The sequence below is a fragment of the Gnatocerus cornutus genome, chromosome 2 (assembly GCF_029298725.1).
Source record: "Gnatocerus cornutus isolate USDA-ARS CGAHR chromosome 2, icGnaCorn1.1, whole genome shotgun sequence".
Classification (NCBI taxonomy): Eukaryota; Metazoa; Arthropoda; class Insecta; order Coleoptera; family Tenebrionidae; genus Gnatocerus; species Gnatocerus cornutus.
In genome coordinates, this window is record NC_142234.1 from 18949506 (window position 1) to 18959336 (window position 9831).

The 9831-nt window shown below is 36.9% G+C and overlaps 4 protein-coding genes across 4 annotated transcripts in view; 2 read left to right on the plus strand and 2 right to left on the minus strand.

Moving 5' to 3' along the window:
- Mgat4a (alpha-1,3-mannosyl-glycoprotein 4-beta-N-acetylglucosaminyltransferase a) overlaps positions 1 to 440 on the plus strand; it is a 29327-nt gene extending 28887 nt beyond the window's left edge. The window contains exon 11 of the mRNA XM_088029613.1: positions 306 to 440. Coding sequence (XP_087885739.1) covers positions 306 to 338 — 33 coding nt within the window. The 3' untranslated portion in view covers positions 339 to 440. The remainder of the gene's footprint in view (positions 1 to 305) is intronic.
- Positions 441 to 1597: 1157 nt separating this feature from the next.
- Cyp303a1 (Probable cytochrome P450 303a1) lies at positions 1598 to 3181 on the minus strand. The gene is made up of 3 exons (XM_088029312.1): positions 2136 to 3181; positions 1971 to 2088; positions 1598 to 1921 (listed from the first exon to the last, which is right to left on the minus strand). Exons 1-3 carry the CDS (start codon positions 3179 to 3181, stop codon positions 1601 to 1603), a joined length of 1485 nt encoding a protein of 494 aa, XP_087885438.1. The 3' UTR covers positions 1598 to 1600.
- Positions 3182 to 5248: 2067 nt separating this feature from the next.
- On the minus strand, positions 5249 to 7817 carry HDAC1 (histone deacetylase 1). Its single transcript, XM_088029313.1, has 4 exons — positions 7567 to 7817; positions 7132 to 7244; positions 5812 to 7054; positions 5249 to 5764 (listed from the first exon to the last, which is right to left on the minus strand). The coding sequence occupies exons 1-4, from the start codon at positions 7613 to 7615 to the stop codon at positions 5697 to 5699; spliced, it is 1473 nt and encodes a 490-aa protein (XP_087885439.1). The 5' UTR covers positions 7616 to 7817; the 3' UTR covers positions 5249 to 5696.
- A 311-nt stretch (positions 7818 to 8128) lies between these two features.
- LOC148179794 (uncharacterized) lies at positions 8129 to 9722 on the plus strand. The gene is made up of 2 exons (XM_088029314.1): positions 8129 to 8236; positions 8353 to 9722. The coding sequence occupies exons 1-2, from the start codon at positions 8229 to 8231 to the stop codon at positions 9674 to 9676; spliced, it is 1332 nt and encodes a 443-aa protein (XP_087885440.1). The 5' UTR covers positions 8129 to 8228; the 3' UTR covers positions 9677 to 9722.
- Positions 9723 to 9831: the final 109 nt, after the last annotated feature.

The following is a 9831-nucleotide window of genomic DNA, read 5'->3' on the forward strand; positions in this document are numbered from 1 at the left end:
GGCAACACAAAACGTGGAGAGGATTTGCCCCCCACTGCGCAACATGATGCCCATGTGTCATATTTTTTTGTTCCAATAGCACTCAACATATTTACGTAGAAAAAAGGTCTAAACATCTCCACAATAGTCGAATAACGGTTAGATAAATTACTGAAGCAATGGACCACCTGGGTTATAATTACCAAGTGTCCATTAGTGGTGTTTTATGGAAGAAACCCATTTCGTATCATTCCGAGTAATAACACTCATCGTCAGTAAAGTGTTGATAATTCAAGTTTGTCATTAAATCGTCTTTTTCTTTCTAGATCCACATTCAGGACGAATTGGCTACCAGGTGACCAGAAACGGGCGGCCGGGCAGCTCTTTTTTATCCACACATCCGTCATCGCTACATGCTCGACCGCTCACCGTCGCACCCTCTGTGATATCCGAGTCGACAACCCCCAAACACTCCACGCGTGCAATATCTGCTTATCGCAATTTTGGCAGTACCATTACCTAATCTCTCCAAATTATTCCTGCTATGACTTAACTAAAGCCGTATTCAGCAGACATAATTGCTTATTGTCCGAATGTGAGCTTCGAGCGTCCTCTTCTTGTCATCGCCGATATTATACTGTATTGTAATTACCTCCAGTGGCCTAATTGGTTTTCATTCATCGACAATCAATTACTCGACCCCAACTGACGATCTGCTGAATACTCGAGATCTCCTTCTGGCTGCAACGAAAAGTTTCTCATTTCTCATACTCATAATTGGTTGTCTTTAGATCTGATTTTTTTAACAGCATTAACTCTTCAGCTAGTCCGAAAACGGTAGATAGTTTTTATGGATTTCATTTTCGTAAATAAACGTTCTACTGATACATGTAATAAACAGTGTTGATGTGTGATGAAATATCTATGTGTTAAATAATTGTATTTTAAATGCGTGATATAAGTTGACCAAATTTTACTCTTTTGGTTGCTTAGCTTCATAGAAGCATTTTAGTTAGAGCCAGTCTCTAAATTAGTTCCTTGTTGAGTGTTTTAGTTTGTTATTTATTTTATGATTCTATTACAAGTAAGATTTTTATGAAATATTGTTGTATGTATATAATATTTTAAGTTCTTTATGTTTGAGTGTCTTTTTTACCTGGGGATTTATATTAAGTACAGATATTAACGCATTTTAACATTAATTGTTATTACATTATAATGCACTAATAAACGATTGACATCATTGTTAAAATATTAAATGTGAAATTGAGACTGATTGTAAATCAAATATTTAAATATAAATCACTAAACTTACTCGTATTTACTCCAACTTGTGTTATTTTATTGTAATTACTATCTGAAGAAACGTTAACTTCTAACGGCAGTGCTTGATGATGATGTATGAAGCAGCGCCGCAGAACTCTCCAAGAAAAAATTTATTTTAACAACTATAAATTTCTTCGAGGCACATCCGGGTAATTCAGCTACTGGTCATCACTCATGATTTTATTACATTATCTTAAACTTCTTTACAATTAAAGGACAAAATGTTGAACAGAGGATTGGCACAGACTAGAATATGACTCAAGCTGCTCCTTAATTTAACCTACAACTCCTTAACTTAATCTCTTGGTGTGATGACCGTCTGGAATGGTAACGGCCCCGGCGTCACCCCATCGATGCACTCCAGGGTCGGAGGGCATCCTGGAGGTACCGCGAAAGTAAAATGTTGCAAAAGAGCGGCTGTAAACAGGAAGACGTTGCCTCTGGCGAGTGACTCTCCTAAGCATCTGTGCTTTCCAAATCCGAAGGGAATGTACGTGTCTGATAAAGTGATTTTACCATCCTTTAAGTAGCGCTCCGGTCTAAATATTTCTGGGTCTTCCACACCGCTGTCAGGGCCCATTAAAGTTCCGTGTAAATTCGCTATTACCATAGTATCCTAAAATAACAGCGTTATGAAGCAAGAAATGTGAAAACCTCTCGTTTACTTTAGGGATGAAATATCCATTTAAATGCGTATCCTTAAGAGCGCGATGAGGAACTGTAAAAGCACGTCCTGAGAACATTCGCAAAGCTTCTAATACGACGCATTCCATGTAAGGCATACTGAAAACCACATTTTATTGATTCAAAAACGCGGCGGAAGTACTCACTGTGGCCTGTCTTCAAGGCTTGGGAAGCGATCACGACCGACAACTCGGTCGATTTCCTCCTGGGCCTTTTTCTGTACATCCGGATAAAGGATCAAGTTGAGGAAACAAAACCCGAGACTTTTACTGGTAGTTTCTGAACCGGCCATAAACATGTCCATACAAATAGCCAGCAACTGCTTCTCACAGAAACTTTCTTCAGGATGCGGAGAATTTAAAATCCTCAAGTACACATCCATGAAGTCCCGCAAGTTGTTTTCATCGTACGTCTCTTTGTGACGTTTCAATTCCGCGTACAAAAAGTCCCAAACTTGCAAATGCGTGTCCACGTAAAGTTTATACCCGGAAAACTCTGGAGCGATGAATCTCAAAATCGGGAAGTGACTGAACGGAGCTCCGACCATATCCACAGTGGAAAACAAGCGGCCAATGATGTCTTGCAGGCTCTTCAGATTTTTGTCTTCCGGACTGTACCGGATTCCGGCCATCATCATCCATAAAGTGTTCAAAATGTGGATACCGAAAGCGGAGGACATGTCGGTGGTAAAGGATTTTTTACCCCCTAGTTTCTTCCGGAAGCTATCAACCATTAGCGCGGTTTCTTCTTCAATCATCGTAGACATGTTTTTGCGGCCGAAACCAAACTCTCGCAGCTGCCGAAGGATGAATCTTCGTTGCTCTTGCCAGTAGTTGCTGTCGGTTAACAGGACACCTCGGCGCTCGCCCCATGTTCTCAGGTCGTAAAACGGCCCTATTGGTCTACCACCAAGATCGTCCGATGCTAAGAATTCACGGATCGCTTGTTTGCCATAAACGATTACTAAAAGATCTCTTCCGACTTTTAAACCAATTACTGGACCGTGCTCTTGAGACATTTCTGCAGTAGCTTGGTAAAGGCTCCCACTTTGTTTCCTCCTTTTTATGACCGTGTGAGCTGACCCTATAAGAGGGAGCCAGTTTGGACCCGGGGGATAATTTTTGGGCTTTTTCGTGTCCAGATACGCCAGTAATCCCATGATTATCATGAAAAATGCCACCGCGATCCACATCTTGAACCACTGAAAGAAACGCAAAATAGTTTTATTACCTTAGGTTGAGAGAAAGTTAGTTTAACTCAGGTCACAATAAGTAGAATGTTTGCAGGCTTGCATTTTTTTAAACGAGATAATTTCAATTTTTCGTTATGTAACCACACGTGAGGGCAAAGCTGAAAATTTAATCTGTACCACTTTCGGTAAATAAAAACGATGCAGTTACATCTGAATGTTGTGTAATATTGAAAAAGAAAGTAATGGAATGCCGGACCCAGATCTTTTCCGCATGTGAGTGAATGAGACGACGATTATTCTTCGGAACAAGAGAAAGTTGTTCGGATGCTGACCAGAATTACACAATAATTATCCGGGAAGTAGAGTTACACAAGCGGTATGAAAATTGTAAATATGAAATTATTCAAAATTTATTAAAATTGACTTTAAAAACATGAAAAATCTGTGAAAATGTTTGTTTGGCTTGAGGAGCAATTGTGACTTTTTGCTTTTTAACGAACATCGAGTTCTAAATAAGAAAAATAGAAACCAATTTTTTTGCGAAAAATCTTGTTTTGTTAATGTCATGATTTGATTTTCTCACACGTCATACTTACAGGAAGTGGTCTAAATTTTTCTTAAGTCTTGAAGCACAGCACTACACTCTCTTACTTTTAAAATATACGCGCGATTCTGCCATGCAACTCTTAATATAGCATTTCTCCCACTGAAGCAAATAAGTTTGAATTTTCGTAATATTGGCGTTTCTGAGAATTTCTTTTCCCATATTCTACAACAGAGTTTGGTACAGAGCTGGTTAGCTTCCGATTTTGAGCCATAAATAAGTCGATGATTTGTTCATCGGCAATTTTACATACTAAAGAAAGATTATACAGAGTCACAGGGTGTAGCAGAAATGAGTACATTTAAATTAAACATAGGTCTTGTTAAAACAAACAAATTTTTCCTTTGCGATTTTCCAAAATTCCAAAATTTGAGTTTCGAGATATGTATTAATAATTTTGGAATCTGATGAGTTTTCAAAACTATCCCTCGTATAATATTGCACAAAAAATGTAAACGTTGCCAACTAGTCGGCAAGCCGCAGGGTCAATGAAGATCCAAATTTAAGCATTCGTGCAACTATTGTCGGAATTTTGTAAAATTCGTTAAATTCCTTCCACATTTGAATTCGTCGAGTCAAGAAATAGCAAAAGGCGCCGTTTACATTTATGCATTCAACAAAATTTTGAACATTTTACTGTTAAGTTGCCTTGTTTTAAATTTTTTAAATAAAATGGCGCGTTATTTTTTCTTCTTTTTATTGACGCCAGTGATGATTTGAAACCTCAAATGCAACAAGAAAGTGACAAATTATTCATTCATTTGGTGTAAAAATTACTTATTGGATCTATATGTAATTCAAAAATGATTTGAAATAGATATCGGTTGACTTTAATAAAGCCTTGTAGCTTTTTATCTACTAATGTCGAAATTTTGTAACTTTGGTTTAACTCCGCCCACATGAACAAAAGACGATTTGAATTTGTCGAATCAAAGAATAGGACCTATCATAAATTTGACAGTTCTTATGTCTTATATGTCAAGTAATACAATTTGCAAGTGTTTAATTAATTGTGAGATTTTTGGCTATTTTAATGCTGATTCGTCTTTATTAGTGTGTGAACATTTCAAACCCAATTTCTGACAAATATTAGCAGAATCGAAAAGTGTGCAAAGTGAATCAGACTTTCAACTAGAACTCCATTGGCCCAAAAGGTAAGTGGACTTAAACTTAAAGTTACAAAATTCCGACAATAATGACGCCAACCGTTCTATTCAGTGATCAGAGATCATTTTGAATGTTTTTATGAAAATTATTTTGAATTGTCTGCAAAATCAGTTTAGTCCACAAATTTTGGGATACTCTGTATATTTGGATTTCTCTGCAAGTTTTGTCATACAAAATGTTTATAATCTCAGCAAACATGTTTTTATCCTTTCCTTGTTACGTGTTGGTTATCTCACTTACCATTATACTGAATGTTGCACTTTTTTTCCCATGTAATTAATAAAACTAGCGACAACTACTTTTTAAGCTTTATTACAAAATGTAAGTTACATCTGTTATGTTGTATGCCAAACAAAATAAATAAAACCGTGGACTTTATTTACAGAGATGGAGTCTGAATTGAAAGGTAAGTATATCCTCATTTGATATGACATAAATAGGTTTAATGGAATGAATATTTACAAAAAAAACTATAGACTAAATAAAAAAGGTACAATATGACAAAACACAGATTATTGCATTGAAATAGTTATCAATTTACATTAACATTGTGTTATACAAACTGCCCTAGCAATTAATTTAAAACGAGAAACGTGATCAATATTTGGATATCTGATCGTTTCAACGATGACTGTTTATTATTATAAAAAATTAGCTTTATCACAAAATAAAACTATCGCCTGTTTAAAAAAAACACGACTATTGACGTAATTTAAATTTAGAATATTGTGAAGAAGAGCTATGTCACGGAGTTGGTCCCGTATCTTTCTTTATTTCCTCGATGGTGTTTGTTTTACTGTCTTCTTTCTCCTCTGAAACAAAACCATTAAATCAAATTTGTACTACAATAACCAACTACCTTTTTCAGATTTCAGTTCCTCTTTGACTTTTTCTTCAGTCGCGGCCTCCTTACCGTCAATTCCTTTCTCTAATCTCGGTCTTTTTCTGCCTTTGTACGTGCGATTGTCCCTTCGTCCTCCTTCGCCCTCATCTTCACTATCAGAGAACTCATTTTCCGGAACGATTCGTTTATCTAAATCTTTTTGGGGTAGTCTTTCGTCTTTGTCGACTTTGTCTTCTCCATCAGATTCTTCATTAATTGCATCTTCAGGAATCGCTTGAACTTGAACACCTGGGGCATGAGGTAGCATTCTCAAATTTTCAAACAGTCTGGTTTTGATTTTGTCTAGATACTCGGGAGTATTTTGATTGCCCATATTGCTTGGACTGATATGTAACTTAAAATCTGGACCAAAGTACTCAAAGTAATCGTTATATGGAAGTTCATTGGCAATTTCAACACCCAAGGCTACCGAAGTTTCGTAAGTCCATGCCCTAGACACGTTTCTGATGGTGTAACCTCCGCCACCGACCATCATAAATGGAAGATTATACTTTTTGACGAACTCCACGCATTTTCCGTGGCCTCTTACTGTGAGGTTGAAGCAACCCAAACGGTCACCAGTTAAGGAATCTGCTCCACATTGTAGAACCACGGCGCTTGGTTGGAAAGTCTCCATTACTTTACTAATAATGGGGACAAAGATTTTCTCGTAGGATTCATCGTCCATACCGTCTCGTAACGGTATGTTTACTGCATAATACTTTCCTTTACCCGCCCCAATGTCTCTGAGATCACCCGTTCCAGGGAAATATTCCCCATATTTATGGAACGAAACAGTCATTACTCTATCTGTAGTATAAAAAGCTTCCTCTACTCCATCCCCATGATGGACATCGATATCAATGTATAGAACTCTTTGGTGATACTTGAGCAACTCAAGAATTCCCAGAACTATATCATTGACGTAACAAAATCCAGAGGCTTCAGACTTCTTTGCGTGGTGGAGACCTCCTCCCCAGTTGATGCAGATTTCTGACGCTTGTTTGTTCAACTTCACAGCCGCAGCGACGGAGCCCCCTGCCGACAGTTGACAAAATTCGTAAAGACCATCAAAAACGGGACAATCTTCGCCGACGTTGAACCTCTGCATCTGTTTATTATATTCAGACATATTGTCTGGCCGAATAGACCTCAGAAACCTGATGTAGTCATCTGAATGAAACTTGGTCATTTCCTCGGCTGTCGCTTTGTGGGGACGCTACATTAAAACAAAAACAAAACAATAAAATCCGCTGATTCAGAAAGACGCCGAAATTCAATGTTATCCAAACTTACATAAATCTCCATTTTTCGGTAGAGTCCATAATTCAAGAGCAAATTGTGAGTCATTCGTATACGATGAGGTTTCATGGGATGACCTTGGCCATAGTAATAATTCCCAATATCACCTGGAATTCAGAAAATTTTATTTAATCGCAACCAAAACAACGTAAAAATCGACTATGGACTAATAGTCATCACCATTGAACCTTACAAAAAAGCGTCATCATTACATCATAAATCTTTTCAGCCAATCACAGACTCTGAAAAGAACGCCGACCGTAGTCTACCGTGCACTTCTCGTCTTACGGTTTCGAAAATCGTACCGCATGCGGATAAGATAGGAATTGAATTTTCGCAATCTCATGGCTCAATTTTTGGAAATTACGATAAATTAACTCGAAGATATCACTAGCATTATAGGAATTAATAAAAAAACAAGATACTTACTGTCGTAGTAGTAACAAACTCTTTTTCTACTATGAGGTTGTGTAGTCATTTTGTGTACAACAAAACCTTCGCACTAGACTTGTAGTTTAAAGTGGAATTTAATTTAATTAGTTAAATACTTCTGCACCGCACAAAAAATACATACAATTCGGTTAGCACTAACAGCGTGTTTGCAAATGGCACCGCGATTCCCGCAGCATTTATGCCAACCTTACGAGATTTTAGTGACAATTATGAAAAACCCTAATTAGCTGGCTGTCAAGCGACGTTGCCAACTTAAATCGGATTGGGAGAAGGTGTTTATGTGGTTGCAGAACTTAACCAAGAAAATGGTAAAATATTTAATTGAAACTTTTTATAGGACAAGTAGCATTGTAGTAATAATTATTTGAAACTTCTAAATAAGTTGCGACACAAAATTTAAATGTTTTTTTATTAAGTAAACCTTGTCTGAGAAAATATAAAATTGTGACCTTGGGAAAAATAAAAATTATTTCTACGATTGGTACCACTTATTTCAAAGTCGACGAGTTTGCGAATTTGGTCTGTATATCAAGTTGGCATAAAGGTCATTGTTGCAAGCGTCGGTCTTATTGTTTTTATAAATGTCAGTTTGAAAGTTGTAACTGTCACTTGAGGCTGTATTAATTTTTCAGTTCAAAATGACCACGTAAGTTTAGTTATTAAGTAATATTTTAATGATTAATTTTAAGCAGAATTAGTTTCTTACTTCTTCCAAAAAATTCTGTTTTTTCCTTCGCATATTGTTTATTATATTTTTTACAGGGAAGTCAAGACTCTGGAGGCCATAGACGACCTCTGGCCAGAAAAATTCTTAGAGTTCCCCAAAAATAAGAGCACTTTCAGCAACCCCAACTTTATTGTAAAATTTTTTACGAATTTTGTCGTCGAAGTAAACGAAAACGCGGATTATTTGCTACAAAATGAAGATTTGCAATTAACTGATGAATTTGAAGATATTCAAGATTTCGGCCCACTGGTTCCGTTGTATTTAAGATCGGCAAGCATCTTGAGAAAAGTGAACCAGCATTCTTTAACTTTGATGGATTTTTACATACCAAATGGTAAAAAGATGTACAATCTTGTATATGTTGCCATTCACTTTGTAATTTATCTTAACAACAGTCTTGATACAATAAGTGAAATTGTAAACGAATATTTGAAGAAGGCTTCAGAAATTGAGGAACTTAAGGATTCAATAGAAACATTGTTGTCGAAAAATGCAGAAACGGCTGAGAGCATAGGACGCGTTATTTCTAAAACTGAAGATCTAAAAAATGATTTGGTAGAGACTAAGAAATCTTATCAGAAAATGTTGGAAAAGAAAACTCTGCAAGAGAGCGTTTTTGCTAAGAAAAAAACAGAAGTCCAAATTTTAGAGACGGAAATCGACAACTTGGAGTACCAACTGAGTTTGCTTGAGGACTCGGAAAGAGAACTGTTGGTGTCCCGCGTCACAGAAGACGAATATAAAACTTTGCATCAAACGGAAGCGTACCTGAAGGATGAATACCAACAGCTACTCACTAACTGTGACGCTGGAAACTACGCCGACAGAGGTTTCGAAGATGTTAACACTTACGAAGCATTCGCCCTGCAGCTCTCAAACCTACGAAACGACAATTTGGGTAAGATCGTCACCAATTTGCACGAGCAGAAACTAGAAATGAAAGACCAGCTACAGATTTTGAACGACTGCAATGAAGAACTGAAGGTTCAAAAAACAGTCACTGAAGATTGCCAAAAAAACGACGAGCATCTCTTGAAAGTGTTAAAAGAGATGACTGATTTCAGTGAACAAGAACATACTAAGATTCTTAAGGAACAGGAAGAGGAGGAAAAATTGCGAGTGGCGAAATGTCTAAAAGCCAGTGCTTGCATCGAAGAGCAACATAGACTGGAAACTGAAATTGAGAGCTTAAAAGCGGCAATTCAAGAAACAAAAAGCAATACGGAAGATATGTACAGAATAGCGACAAAGAAGTACCAGAAAATTTTGAAAACGCAGAGCCAAGCTACGGAAAAGTTCCAGGAGATGTTCATGCATTTAAAAAAGGGATCTGAAGAGGTGAAACGGAGGATGACTTAATTTTGTTGATATATGGTATTTAAATATATAAAGTTTCTAGATAGATGAGATGAGTTTTATTGATTTGGTTTCTTTTATATGCTCAACATAACATGTGATTAATCATGTCGTAATTTTTTTACGGGATGAGAATAAAATTGCAAGAGCGAAGTAAA

Bases quoted from the DNA above. Each gene is read 5' to 3' on its own strand.
- HDAC1 (XM_088029313.1), bottom strand. From the start codon at position 7,615: ATGACTACACAACCTCATAGTAGAAAAAGAGTTTGTTACTACTACGAC. The intron at 7,055-7,131 runs GTAAGTTTGGAT...GTTTTAATGTAG, and splicing joins ACCGAAAAATGGAGATTTAT to CGTCCCCACAAAGCGACAGC. The intron at 5,765-5,811 runs GTAGTTGGTTAT...GTTTTGTTTCAG, and splicing joins GGAACTGAAATCTGAAAAAG to AGGAGAAAGAAGACAGTAAA.
- Cyp303a1 (XM_088029312.1), bottom strand. From the start codon at position 3,181: ATGTGGATCGCGGTGGCATTTTTCATGATAATCATGGGATTACTGGCG. The intron at 2,089-2,135 runs GTGAGTACTTCC...TGTGGTTTTCAG, and splicing joins AGCCTTGAAGACAGGCCACA to TATGCCTTACATGGAATGCG. The intron at 1,922-1,970 runs GTAAACGAGAGG...CTGTTATTTTAG, and splicing joins ATGGATATTTCATCCCTAAA to GATACTATGGTAATAGCGAA.